This window comes from Lupinus angustifolius, chromosome LG06 (assembly GCF_001865875.1).
Source record: "Lupinus angustifolius cultivar Tanjil chromosome LG06, LupAngTanjil_v1.0, whole genome shotgun sequence".
NCBI lineage: Eukaryota > Viridiplantae > Streptophyta > Magnoliopsida > Fabales > Fabaceae > Lupinus > Lupinus angustifolius.
In genome coordinates, this window is record NC_032014.1 from 25597962 (window position 1) to 25613974 (window position 16013).

General features: G+C 30.8%; 1 protein-coding gene across 2 annotated transcripts; it reads right to left on the reverse strand.

Moving 5' to 3' along the window:
- LOC109350331 (histone-lysine N-methyltransferase, H3 lysine-9 specific SUVH1-like) lies at window positions 5618-9502 on the reverse strand. Of its 2 annotated transcripts, none has more exons than XM_019591568.1 (3): window positions 9343-9502; window positions 6701-8981; window positions 5618-5902 (listed from the first exon to the last, which is right to left on the reverse strand). In XM_019591568.1, the coding sequence occupies exon 2, from the start codon at window positions 8866-8868 to the stop codon at window positions 6754-6756; it is 2115 nt and encodes a 704-aa protein (XP_019447113.1). In that variant the 5' UTR covers window positions 8869-8981; window positions 9343-9502; the 3' UTR covers window positions 5618-5902; window positions 6701-6753. The 2 variants fall into 2 exon arrangements, with proteins under 2 accessions (XP_019447113.1, XP_019447112.1); XM_019591567.1 differs by having other exon boundaries at window positions 6701-9001.

Consider the following 16013-nt stretch of genomic DNA (forward strand, 5'->3'; position numbering starts at 1 on the left):
GGGTTAAGTTACCCTAACTTGGTTGGGCTAGGGGGAAAAACCCATTTACCATAACCTTTCAAAATCTGATTTTTACACCCTTTTTTTTATAACAAAAAAAGCCTTGGTCAAAATGAGGTATTTACAATAATATAAATAATAATAGTGAAGGTAATATAAAATAATAAACATATATTTTATTAATAATAATGTAATTAATAAATGGTAATGATAGTTTTTATAAAAATATATTTTTAACAATAAATATTGAATGGTGATTTTTTAAATTATAAAATAATGTATTTATCATACATGATGACTGGTCTATTAAAATAAATTATAATAACGATGAAGGAAATGTTATAATTACATATCTATTCCTTGGATTTTCTTTTGAACGGACGTTATACATCACTTCTATTTGTTAAAATTTAAAAATAAAATAATAAATAAAAAAAATTGACATAATAAATAAAAAAAAAGGTAGTGCTTATAAAATATTTAACGATAATGATAACAATAACAAAATTCTTTAATGATAAAGAATAAATATCACAATAATGAATCTTTAATTAGTTAATTTCAACAAAGTAGAAAAAGTATAATTAAATGAGTGTTCACTATTTTTCTTCAATTCATCCTTCGAATGATCATGTAATATTGTTTATCCTCTTTAAAATGATTAAAATATACTTTATCAATCAAAATATTTTTACCTAAAATTACGTACTCTTGATTTCCTTATTGCACCTAAGGATACATAGAAGAACAATAAACTCTTGTCAAACACATTAATGAAAAAAAAAATTTTATTTTTTTAAAATAAATAATCAAACAACTTTGTGGTATAAAATAATCCATAAAATTAACAAGTGTATCGTCTTAGTACAGGCGGATAGGGTGCTAACACATGCTTCGATCTGTAATCAATTCGTGAGCTTAGAATTCTAGTTTAAAGAGAGTTTGGAGAATGGTGAGTTTTATATGTTTTTTCCAAAAGAATATGATGGTAACTCCAAATCATTTGGAAGATAATGAAATTTCCCTCGTCCCCCTAAGTAGTATTTACGACAAATTTGGGCACAATACCCTCTTGTCTGGGTCTTCATCAAATGAATGTGATTGATTACATAAGGGTGATTACGATTTTGAAATGCATATTTCCTTGTCTGATGCTCATCGGATAAGATGTGGGAGATTGTAGCATCCCTCGCGGTTATCCCTACATGCCAACACATGTATTTTCGGCATGTTTTCACCTCACTCACAGGCTCCACGGTAGGTCACTCATCCCAAAATTGCTACAGGTCAAGCACACTTAACCATGGAGTACTTAAGTGATGGGCTACCAAAAATAATATGCTTCTTGTTGGTATAGGTAGCACAAATCGATCCATATATGTCATCCTTAACTGTATCATCCAATACTTGCAAAGTCTTAGGATCTCACTCATTCTAGTGTGTAATCGATTCTTCATGTTCCCCTCCATCTAGAAGCTCTTGTCATAAGTCACTCCCTTCTCTCATATGTCACACACTTCTAGCTATCGTCAGCCTAAGTATCATAGTGATCGCATGAAAACACAAAACATGTCATTTGACAAAGGCGAAGGAAACCTACTATCTGAAGATCAACATATAAGGCAAATTCACTTAGGTGATGCACTTTGACTGAAATATCACAGTCTTGGTGTACTTTTTAAATTAATTACTAAACTAGTGTAGTTTTTAAAGAATCGGCAATATGGGTGGCAGTTTACAAAAAACTTGGCAATTTGTTAGGCGGGTTTCATATTTTTTTTCCTACTCCTAATATAACTCGTCATCACCATTTTAGATTTTCATATTTATATTTTTTCACACAAATCGTCATTGCCATTGCCGATTTAGATACATGTTCTAATAAAATATAATAAGTTGATTCTTTGCAGATTTTGGAGTAATTTTAGACTTCAGTTTTATTTTCCATGTGTAATGGACTAGATGTATATAATTATATAGAATAATAGGATATATGTAACTTAAGTGGCTAGTTATGGTTTCACTATGAACCATTTATAGAATGTTAAATAGGGCTTCATACCTGCTATTTCACTCCTTTATGTCACTTCATGTGTCAGGAGATATGATTGGCTAGAAAAAAATTTAATAATTGCAATTTTAACTTAAAAATATTTTTCAACCAATCAGGGGTAATGATACATAGAGTGGGACAACAAATGTGCTCTCTTGGTATAGTTTAACTATAATTTGTTTCATGGTGCTTTTAGCCTGTCATGATCCTTGCCAAGAATAAATAATACATTTTTTTGTTTCATTTGTTATGTCACCCTTAGTAATGGAGCAAATGGTAATTGGCTAATATTCTTTTTAAATTCTTGACCTTTTGGAGTGCAACTCTTCACCAATAATATTTAAGAACATAGAGTCAATTATTTTATCTACATTTAAAAACCATGAGCAGATATAAATATACAATCTTAAACTCATAAGGTACATGACCATGAGTAATATAATAACCTGCAAAAGTATGTACACAACACCCAGTACTTTATATACTTTATAGGCAAAGTGAAAATGTAACCCATGATTGAGTTGTAGATAATATATATAATAAATTAAAATAATTAAAATTTCAATAACTAGTGTTAATGTTTATGATTTTAGACTTGACCCACATGAGATAGAGGTGTTAAATATAAAATGTAAATTGACACATTAATCGGTAATGATAATGACAATCACAATGCCGAGATATATTGAAAATCGATAATTGTAATGCCGAGTTTGATTTGGAGTAGAAAAAAATATGAAACTCGGCAACCAGATTATCGAGTTTCTTGTAAAATGTCATCCTTATTGTCGACTCTCTAAAAATTGATAATTAATTTTGAAAGGTGTACCAAGACTGTAATATTTCAGTCAAGGTGCATCCCCTATGTGAATTTGCCCAACAAGCAAGAACTTCACCAAATTGACCATAAGGTAAAGGTCAAAACAGTTAAAGAACAGGTAACATGCTTAGGTACAATTATTCCACCAAACTGGGGCAACTATTCATAACCATAAGATTTAAGTGGATTGAATTGGTTATCACTGACCCAAAAAGCCAATGGGCCGACCAACACCAGAAGCTAGAACCCAAGAGGCCCAAGATTTGGTTGGCCCATCGAGGCCCAATGAGGTACAAGGTTTGATCTACAAAGTAACTTAAAAAGGAATGCACCCCTAGAGGGCATCTCAAAGCAGCCATTTTCTGAAACACAAGGCTATCAGATTGACTAATTGACAAGACAGAAGCATGATCTCAACCATGTCATCAGTATAATTTTTCTTCATAGTAAAATAAGCTCATCCCACTCAGTCTAAATAGAGGAGTTCATTTCAATAGGAAGTACATTCCATATATTCTATTCATCATCTTCTCTTCATTTTTTAGCTTTAACTTTTCTTTATACTTTCTCTATATTGCTCCCTATAAATACTGACTTGAGTGGCGTAGTCCCTTTTTATGTAGCCACCTCAAGCGCTCCAAGCCCGATCAACCACTGGTTCAAGCAATTTCAACCACTTGAAGGCTAGTTTCAGCCGTGTTCAGCCTAGTAAAAACAGTGGCACGTCATTCCTCTACCACCCACTCCAAATAATAAAAGTAGTGTTGAGACATAATAAAGCTCATATAACTCAAGAAAGTTTTATACGAGAAATGGTCCTAATATATGCACACCCGTGTACAGATTTGCATATCAGAGGTTATGAGATGGCAATTGCCAGGAGATACAACAATATGAACACCAATGTCATCCATGATGTGATAAACAAGCCCATCTCCCAACTTGATCACAACAAGAGCTTATATATTCTTCGTCCAGAACATGTCATGAAAACACCACTTTTTAGACCCTTCTATGCACACTAAACCAACAGCTAGTGTACCCAAAAACAAATTTTTCACCACTCATCACCAAGTTTCACTAAAAGGAGAACACCAAAGGATTCGGAAGAAATGGGGAATATCACTTCATTCATTAAACCATCAACCCTAAGGTTAAGACTTATGACTCCTAATCTAGTTATGTATGTATTTATGAACGTTGTTATTTTCTTGGAAATCTAAGGTTAAGACTTGATAGCAAATTTTCCTACTAATTTTAGTTTTTTATCTTTGAAATCCAACAAGTATTTTCTATTAAGGCTGTATGCATCTTCTTCTTTTTGTATAACCAATAGTACCCCTCACCCTATGAGTAAGGAACTAATCTCTTTCAATGTGAGTGATTTCACCTTCAAACAAGGGTCGCTCTCAGAAATTGAAATTTTCACCTTTTAGTTTATCTAGGATTTCAATGAGTTTTATACTACTAGACCAAAACTTTGTTGATAGACTTCATGCATCTACCATCCCCAGACCCCACTAAGTAGAAGTCTCACATACCCGACAATCCTTTTTTATCTATCCATTTTATTGTAATTTTTTCTTTAAAATCTGTTCATTTAACAACTGATTGCATTATAAAACAATTACAAGGATTAGCCTATGAAGCTAAGCAAAATAAGAGGGGACCCTATTCAAGATTTAGTTTGGGTAATATACCCTCCTTAAAGTGATTTATTAACTATCTTTTGCAAACGACCCAACGAAAAACAAATATAATTTGATCTCGAGTCGTGAAAGTAATTGTTAAAATGGTCGATCAGCAGAACCAATCAGAGAATACATGCAAACCTCACCCCTAACGTTTTGCATACCATTACAGGAATGAACATTTGCTAAAAAAACAAGTTAATTACCATTTATCCAATTCATTTATTAAGTATATGAACTCTCTTGTTTTGTACTTGGAAAAAAAAATTGTTTTAGGTATTATTGAAGAGGTGAAATATTGTTGACCAGTACAAGCTTAGTTTAGGGTAGTAGTACAGATAAACTGTTGGGACAGTTGATGCTGTTGGTCTCTATATAATAAACCTGAAACATGAGCTACAAATCATACACCCTAAAAAATCATACACAACTTGAATTTTGGTGGTTCAAATAGCAAAAAAGGGCCAACCAAATGGGATATGATGAAGGTACGCAATTAAATAAAACTCTCGACTTATACAGACACCTAGCTTCTTAAATGAAACCTTTCTGTGGTTCAAATATCAACGAAAATATAAGAACATTTTTTCTTTTAAAAACTGAAAACTGAGAGAAGAGCATAAATAAAATGACTTGCTCCAAATGGCTTGGATTGCAATACATAAGAGAATTTATTAAAGAAAAGAGACGCAATAACAGTGTATATAGACACCAACAGCAGGCTGCATGGGGGAGTAGGTTCATTGGGTGCCACACTTTTCAAAACCATCCAACATGATCATTGAAAGAACAGCCCAATGTACGAGTCTCTCAACGAGTGAGATATAGGGAAGGTAGATCCATAGATGTACGCAGCCTTACCCATAGTAAGCAAGAGATTGTCTGCACTCAACTAGTAAGATCTAGGGAAGGTAGACCTACGCAACCTTACCCATGGCAAGCGAAGACATTATTTGCAGGATTTGAACTCATGACCTCCAGGTTATAAGACAAGCAAAACCTTACCGTTACAACAATGGTCTCACCCTCAGAGACCAAGCATGTGCAAAAAAATATCAGGATGGAAACAGACTAAATAATTATTCTACATGTCAAGTACACCCTTACCATGTGGACTAAAAAAAGTCCTACTCAAAATCCTTCCAAAGATAAAACAGCAGGCTAATAGTTTAAAACAAACAACCTGGTTTTTCTTGTGAAATTCACTAGAATTGCCAGAAAAGGAATACTAGGTCTGAAGACATCTTTCTAAACTGCACTTCTGAGGATATCAAAATAAATACAAGTTCAGCATGTGTTCAGCTCAAACTTCCATCCTGCTGTCTGCTATAGCTAGATCTGAGAAACAACATGAAATGGCACATATGTGAGATTTCTTACTTCAAATATTTGTACTCCAATCATGTGAAATTAGAATTCTGAGAAAGACTTGTGTTAATACGTATCTATATAGAGATAAATAATAAAACCTTGACAATACATCAAAAATTTAATTCTAATTAAAATTTAGTCCTAAATGATGGCAACAAAAACCATAAATGCACTTGTCTCCATATATGACGTGTTGGATACGTCCCCACGCAAGTTTTTCTCCTAAGATCAGATGTTTCTACACATGGTAATGATGACAATTGTTGGAAAGAGTTGTATTCATAGGATAACAAACCAACAACCTGTTTTTAGTTTTAAAAAAATTAGTCCGTTAACCAATTGATACATGCAGTTGACAAATAACCATCATTACAAAGTGAAAGTCATGTGCAGGAATTCAGGTGTAGAAGAAACATTTTCCGTTTCGACAATTATATTAAGAACAACAATTTTTTTATAAAAATCTATAACATCTTTAAATTGTTTTTTTAAACTTAGTTTTGATAAATTCGTATTATTACGAATTTTTAAACATTAAGCATGTCAACAATTCAGTTTCATTTGCAGTAACATTGCAATGAAAGTTTATATTTGACAAGCAGTGTCAAAATAGGCCTAAACATTAAAGCATCTTCCCAATGTCCTAATTAATAAATGGCGAACACCATAGATTGACCATTGATCATTTAAAGCATGAGAAAAATGCATAAAAAATAAAGAACTATTTAGCATATAAGAAAGAAATTTGGAAAGATGGAAACTAGCCTTATCCTTTAGTCTAATCATTCAGGGTATGTCCTCCGAAACTCAGAAGACCATTAACAAAAGTAATCCCTGCATTTCACAGATCCACAAGAGCATTTCTTTTTCTTCTGTCCTGCTTTCAGAGAAAGAACTGTCCCATAATCATAAGTTAACTCCGTCATTGGAGGGATATGTCTAATTGCATAGAAGGCGACATGGAGATCGGATTCATTCTTATTTTCACGTACGACTGGACGCCAGAGCACATTCGGAGAGCAGCTGTGATTCATAAACCGGGCAACATTCCCTTCATTTTTTGCTGTTATATAAAGGGGGGATGGAATCTTCGGAGCTTCAGTATCGCTAGGAAAAATATCCAGTTGCTGATAAATGCGAGTAGAATCAAAAATGTAATCATCTTCATTTTCACCAACAAGCTCTTCTACTCTAGCATTATCTATGACTTCTCCAGCATACTCACATATGAAAGTTCCTGCACGAATAGGATCCCAAGATCTTAGACCCCAGCCCTTATCATTGGTTCTGAACACCTCCAAACGAATTTTCAAGCCACCTTGTGAAACTCGATTTCGGCAAGTAGGAGGGCACTGACAGGAAGGGCCACACTCGTATACCACAGATTTTAGGTCCGCAAGTATCCCCATTGCAGAGTATGGAAGATACCCTCCATTCTTTTGCATGCAAGGGCAGTTATGATTTCCAGGTTGGCATCCACCAATACAAGAACACCCACCAGAAGATTCCATAGGAGCTGTTGGCTTCAAGTTCTTCAGAGTCGGGGAGTAAGTGAAATATGCAGGGCCCTTTTCATTGTCAACATCATTCACGAGACAAACGGGTATTTTTTCTGCTGATGACGTAAGATCAGGCAATATAACCCCTGTTCTTGGAACTTTTTTCTCGGTCCATTGTTGAATGGATTTCCATATCATATACGCTGCAGGCTGCCCAGGACACCTGACTAACTTATACTTGAACACATTGAAACCATTTTTTGCTTTCTCCACCCAAGTGTTCTGGATCTTGTAAAGACCGTCATAGATATACACCTTCCCAGTTGGATGTGCTAAATCGGTCAAACCCCTCATCACTCTGACATCATTACCTCGGTGCATGCTCTTTTCCAATGCAAGATTGCCTCTTTCGAGTTTTTGATCACTTGCCCCCTTTTCTTTGTTAGCCCCACCTTGGCCAGTGTAAATCAGCACATCGCCATCCTCCACATTATCTTCATATCCTCCAGATGAGACAATACTGACAGCTAATGGCTCTTCCTCTTGACTAGTTTTGGTACCAATGTAATCAATTCCGGCCATAGAAGGAGCATGTAATCCCACTAAGCATAACTCAATTCTAAAATAGAAAATGTCCCCAACTTCAACACCAGACACAGCTCCAAAACTTTTCTTGCTATTTGCTCGAATCCCTTTAGTCAGCATAAGTGCACCTGCCTTTAAATCAGGCCGTTTTGCCCCAGCAATATCCTTTGCTGTCTCTTCTAATTGTCCGAGCTTTCTTTTTAGCACTTCATATACCAAAAGGGTATATGTAACTGAGTCTCTGGAACCATCAGGCTGACTTAGTGCATCGAAAACTAAGGGGTTAATTGATTTGAAAATATCATTAGCCACTGCTTCAGGATTAGCATTAGATGATGCACCACCAGCACCCTTAGGCCTTCTTCCCTGCCTCCCCGACTTGCGCTTACGGCTCCCATCCCCAGTTCCATCATCTGCATCAACTTCATTCATCTCAACATAACCATCTTCTTCCGTGAACTGTCCACCATTTTTGTTCTTCCCCCGCGATGAGCCAACATCTCCATTTGTGTCCCTGGTCGGTGTCCTAAACGAATTAATTGGAACCGCATTAGATATCGGGCCTGTAGGCACATGCCGACCACCTGGTGTTTGTGCATTTTGTTCAGACAGCCTCTGAGACTCCGGCGAGACGAAGAACGGGTAAAGGGGTGCAACACCAGCAGGGTAAGGACCAGAAGGAGAAACACAAACAAAAGGAGCACCACCATGTGGGTTTGACAATGACGACGGATTAGATGGTGAAGGGAACACAGGAACAAGGGTTCTAATTGGCTTAATATTCAAAACCCTAGACTTATCAAAGGACCCAGGCACAGGAACTGAATGTTGACCGAAACTGTGTTCCATTGACACAATTTTTCAAGCACTACAAACACTCTCTTCTACAGTTTTTCAAGACCAATATTTCTGGCTAGCAATTTTTGTGGCTAGTGTGAAAGATACAAACTTTAGAGTCAACACTGAAATAAACATGCATTCCCTGTTACATGCAAACAAATATATGAAGTCAGAAAAGAAAAATAACAAAGAAGTCTACACAAAATGTTCTTAAAAATCAGAAATTTAGAAGAAAAAAATGAAATTGGGGTGCAGAAAATGGACAACAAAATTTTCTTACAGCCACCCCACTGAGAAATTAGAGATGAAATTGAACAGAAAATGGAATAAGTAACATAAAAATAAAAACTTTATGTACTGAATCTAAGGACAAACTAAGATTCCTTTTCAGATAAGATCATAGGGTTCATAAGGGGTAAAGAAAAATTGAATTTCTTAAAATGTAGTAAACTTTAAGATATAAAAGTGAGAAATGAACCAAACCTGAAATGGGTTTTACTGATGCATGTGAAAATTTCAATTTTTTAAGCTTCTCAGTTTGAGTCCAACAAATTTCACCAAACCAAATTCTTCTTCTCTGTAATTACTTTTTGGAGAGAGGAGAGAGATTTTGTTTGTGTCTTTTAAGTAGTTTTAGAAATTATCACATGCTTGTCGGCACACGAAGTGGTTTTGTTTGCTGTTCATAATGATGACGCGGCGTAATGTGATTGGAGATATATCTAAATTTTAATAGTTGTTTTTATATAGATATATTTTCACATAAAGTTGTTTTTCAAATCAAACTTGTAAAAGATATATCTAAAATATTATATTGAGAGATAAATATTTTTTTATTTTTTGAGCTATCCAAAGTAATTTTTAAGATTAAATTTTATGTCAAAAAAACTTATTTTTCAAGGATTAAAACATAAAAATATCATAATTAACTATGAATAAAAATATATTAATCCAATTTAAACTGACAATTAATAAAAGATAAAACTAACCAAAAAAATTAAGAAAGCACCAAACTAGTTTCCTATCAAATATCACTTTTCATTCAATAATTATGATCCTCGTTTTAGGAAATTTGTTTGTTTAATAGTTTGTTAATCTAATTGTCAATATTTGTTGTAATTTATTAATTTTTTATTATTTTTATTGTTATAGTCACAAGACAACAAATATTATCATTATTTTTTTTAAAAGAAGGGAATAAACTAAAAGTTACATATACCAAGAAATATCAAAAAGTTAGAGTCAACCGGTAAATAATGAAACATAACTTGTAAAACATCGGAAAATGAGAATTTATATCTTCCAGCATAGTTTATTTTTAAAACTCCTTTTTAGTTTTTATGTGTTAATTTTTTCCCTGAATTTAAAAAAGTAGAGAAATAAATTTATTATATTTATGAAATATTATATGAAAAAATACATTAGAGTGTAATATTTATAGACTGACAATATAAAGATGTATAGACAGTCAGTGCATAATTTACCATTTATCTTAATTACTTTCTTATGAAAAGTAAATAAAAATATAGAATAAAATGGTAAATAATGTAATAACAGTGTAAAAATATCTTTTTCTCAATTCTTAATTAACATAATACAATTAATGATTCATCCAAAATGGCAGTCAATTTATACTCATAGAGTACACCCACTAAACTCAAATTTTAAATTGTTTTGAACTCGTACTAAAACATGTTTGAATACCACCATCTTATTCTTTTTCCAATCAGTTTTCTCAGTCTATACTGATTAAATTTAAGAATTTATCGACAATTTAATTCATCCAAGAAAATTAGATTTATTTAAATAAATATAATTCAACAGATAATTTTAATAATGGATGAATTTAAATCATGCATTACATCCAATTGGGAGTCATACACTAGTATGATAGCGACTTGGCGAGGGTGAAGGATTTAAGAAATCGAGTACATGAGGTTATGAGTTTGAATTTTACTCATAACAAATAAAAAATTAAAAAATAATTTATAAGGTGCTTTAATGGTTAAAGAGTGAATGAGATTAAGGATTTGAGTTTCACCTACAAAACATTCAGTTGGATGAATTAAACATTCACAAACATTGTTTTTCAGTTATAGTGTTTATTACTCTCACTTTAACTTTTACTAAATTAATAGTAATTATATTACATATGGATGTGCTTAATATTAAAATTTTGTTCATAATGCTAATAAGTATATAAAATCTGTTAAAAACTTAATACGTATACCTTAAACATCTGCTTGTAGAATATTAAAAAAATTACAAATTAAAAGAATAACTTTTTTTAAAAGTGTTTGTTAAAAGTAATTGAAAACACTTTTTAAAAAAATGAATATTAAATGTGCTTTTATAAAAAATGATCCTAAAAACATTTTAGGGGATTTTAAAAGAATAAGTTTTTTCAAAGTGTTTTTAGTTCTAATTAAAAGAATCAAATGGATTCATGAATGAATTGAAATTCATCCATTAAATTGATGAATAAATTGAATAATTTAAAATATAATTTATATGAATTAGTGGATGATTTTTTCATCCACCCATTAGAATCCAAATTCATTTAATATTCACCAATTGCAACCCATACTACTATTGACCATTTTATGAATAAATTATAAATATATTTAAACGTCAAACAATATTAAGGTTTATCTTATGGAATTAATTTCTATTTGGAATAATTTTATTTATAAAATTAAATTATGCAATCCAAAACCTTATTGGATGAGAAAATTATAATATTCAAAAATCATAAATTAAGATCATTTAAAAATTTTAAAATATGTTTAATTTTTAGATGTCCAATGAAATATTCAAAACTTATTCCAAATTTTAGTTTGTTATGATAAACTCAAATAACTCACATCTAAAGTTTAATGAAACCACCATAATATCTCAATGTTTTACACCTCTATAAACCTCTTATTATATAAATGCAAAGACTTTATATTTCACCATAAATTTTCTGTTAAGTTTTCTTGAACCACAAAAATTGTTGAAAAATACATGCTCTCCCATCACTCTCTTACGCTAAATTAATTTCTCTTTAAAATATATTAAAAAAATATTATTAGTTTCTTTTTATTAAATATGTTGAAATTGGCAGTGTAAGAATTAATTAAGGACTGCATAAGTTAAATAACTGATTTCCATACATGCAAATAAATAATTATTGCCCAAATAGAAAAATTAATAAATCACGCCATATAAAAAACCAAATATAGAACTTATTTTATTTATAGCATGCCTTTCACATTTTCTAATTGTGCAATAGAATTATAAAAACTAAATTAAATCATTGATTTCACATGAATATCATATCACAATATGCCATAATTGTTCATCGCCGATTTGTTTTTTTCTTAAACTTAAAAATCCATGCATTATGTGGACTAAAGCTAGTAATTTAAATAAATTTAATATATTTGACATCCCTATAAATATGATTGATAATGAACCTGATCAACTTGACGTTTGTTAAAAACTTAAATTATTATTGAACTCGATACATCTAAAAATTGATTTCGTTAAATAAATGAGTCAAACTTTTGAATCAATTACACTTTAACTAGTTAGACTCATGGGTTAAATTGATTATATATATATATATATATATAAATAATTAAGTAATATAATTTTCTAAATTTATACATAATACATATATAACCATATATTATATAATATACATATTTTAAGAATATTATAACGAAACTAGTATTATATATATATATATGAATATAATATTATACATATATATGTATATTAAAAGTAATATTTTCATAGGAATTGATCTAAAATACGAATTAGTCTAAAAGTTTTACTTCTCTTTATAAAACCTTAAACTTCCATTTATAAAATACATCATTCTGTTAAGTTTATATATATTTGAAGGTGAAATCTGATATTTTAATATACATTGTTGATTTATTTAAAAATATAATAAAAAACAATAATAGGGATACACTAATTTTCTTCTTCATCAAAGAGAGGAGGGAATTTGTTCATAGAATTCAAAATATAATATTACAAAATCTATTTTGTGCATTGTAGCCTCGTGGCAATTTATTTTTTAACCGTTAAGCTACATAGACTAACATTTATTTCTTAATAGTGGACGACTGATTTCTAACTTATAAGGTGTAGTTTTTTATGATTTGAAACATAAATTCATTTCATCAAACTTGTTTTTATCAATATTTAGTTTATAAATATTAGTTGATCAAAATTCAGACTTTTAAACGATATCCAAGAGACACTCTAAAATTGTGTTAACACTTAAATAAATAAAATATTGGCAACCAAAGAAAAACACAATTTGCCGTCGCTAAACTCAAAATCAATACATTTCTGGTCCACTGATAGCTAAGTAGAGCCCCGAAGAATTCATTATCAATGTCACGAGTTCAATTATGTGGATAAGAATATGGGTAAACACAAGCCTTAAATGATTACTCCTCTGTTCGGATGATACGGTAGATTTATGGAAAGATTATTTTATCATTATAAAAGTTTAAGGTTTTATTGAGATGAAATTAAAGTTATTCTTACCTAGTATAAACTTTATGGAGTTATATACACTTTTCCTCTCTTTCACTATATATATATATATATATATAAATGGGTAGATATTGATCTAGAGAATCTCTAAATTTATATATACTAATATATAATCATATATAGGGAGTTACTCAAGTGAGAATAATTCTCATATAAAAATTGTGAGAACAACAAATTTGGACCTTACAACCAATCATGGATGATTAAGATTAAAAATTATTTATTGGTCACATAATAGTTATATGCATATATCTTTTAATCTTAATCGTTCAATCAAAATCCAATGATATATATTAAGTATTCTTATTTCTCATTATATTATATGAGAACAGTACTCATGTGAGTAACTCCCCATACATATTTATATATATTAAAAATATTATAAACAAACTATTATTATATATCTATATATTAAAAGTGATATTTTCATCCGATTGATCTAAAAGTTTCATTTCTCTTTATACATGTAACAACAATTATTATTCTCATATTTGAACGACTCAGATTAAAAATAGTGACCAATAACTAATTTTTAATCATAACCATCTATAATTGATTGTAAGACTCATGTTTATTGTTCTCAGAGTTTTTATATGAGAACTTTCTCACTTGAGTCACTTCTTTATCTAACTCTCTCACACTTTACGCCTTTTGCAAATATGAATCGCAAACTTTAATTGCATCTCAATCAAATCTTAAACTTCTCTCATTCATAAAATAGGTCATTTTGTTAAGTCTATGCTAGATGATTTAACAATAAAATCTGATATTTTAATCTTTTTAATCTACATTGATTTATTTATTCAAAAATATAATAAAAAATAACAATAATGGGAAACACTATTTTTCTCCTTCATCTGAGAGAGGAGGGGATTTGTTCATGCATTTCAAAATATAATATTACAGAAGCTATCATGTGATTGTAGCCTCACGACAATATATTTTTCAACCGTTAAGCTACATCTAGAGACTAACATTTATTTCTTAACAGAGGATGACTAATTTCTAACTTGTAAGGTGCAATTTTTATGTTTAGAAATGTAAATTCTTTTCATCAAACCTGTTTTTATTAATATTTAGTTTATAAATATTAGTTGATCAAAATTCGGATTTTTAAATGATATCCAAGAGACACTATAAATTTGTGTTAACACTTAAAATAAAATAAAAAAATTTGTCAACCAAAGGAAAACACAACTTGTCATACCTAAACTTGAAATCAATACATTTCTCGTCTAGTGAGTAGAGTCTCGAGGAATTCATTGTCAATGTCACAAGTTCAATTATGTGGATAAGAATAGGGATAGTCACAAGCCTTAAAGGATTAGTCTTGCACCCTGATGATAAGGTAGATTTATGGAATGACCTATTTTATGATTTAGGGAAGTTTAAGATTTTATGGAAATGAAATTAAAGTTATTAGTACTTATTTGAAAAATGTGTAAAACTTAATGGGTTATATATACATGTATAGAATCTCTAAATTTATATACACTACATATATAATCATATATTTAATATACATATTTTAAAAATATTATAAACAAACTATTATTATATATTATATTAATATATGAATATAATATTATTATATATATATATATATATATATATATGAAAAGTAATATTTTCATACGAATTCATTAACCTATTCGAAAGTTCATGAACATTAATTGTTTCGGTGTTAACTTGAAAAAGAGTTAGCATTAGACTCGCTTGAAACTTGACTTACGTCAATTCTTACTGAATCAAGCTAAGTAGAGCCAAGCTCGACTCGACTTATTTACATCCCCATCCATCGGCGCGGTTAGTGTAACGCCCAAAAAAATACTCTTTATTTATTACGCGGAAAAGTGAGTAATTTTTTTTTTGAATTGGTGATATAAAATTGTTTCCTTTTAAAAAAACTTTTCTTTTCCGGGACATCACTTTAAGTAACATATAACGCGGAAATCAAACCGGTTACCTAACGGTAACTGAAATGATACAACATTTCCTGAATATACATCTTCATAGATATAAAAGATCATAAGTACTTAATATACATATCCAACAAGAAAGGGCGGAAATATTAATCATCGCCAAAAGACACTAAACAAAGACAAGAACAAACTCAAGCCATCAGTGTTTCAAAAGTTACAAAATAATAAGCAACTCCTAGTGGCTAACTCCAAAGCTAAGGTACTGCCTCTCCTCAATTCCTCAAACCCCCTCCTGGAACATCATAGACGGGTAGCTCGAAATCCGAGCAAAGCTGTCTATCTGACGAGCACACGTCCGAAAAGCAAGCAATAGAAAAGAAGAGAAATAGAGAGAGTAAGACATCTAATGAATATAATTCATTGACGACGTGGACTTACTCAGTATATTACACTCAGATATGAAAAACAGTTCATATATATATAACATATCATATTATAACTCATCAGTTGTTCTCGTAAACAATTATCCAATCCACATGAGTAATATAACCAAACTCATCAATTGTTCTCATAAACAATTATCTAATCAACCTATGTAATGTAAACAACACTTATTCCCAAACAATATCATAATTCACCATTTATCAATATATAATTCATCGACAAGATATCATG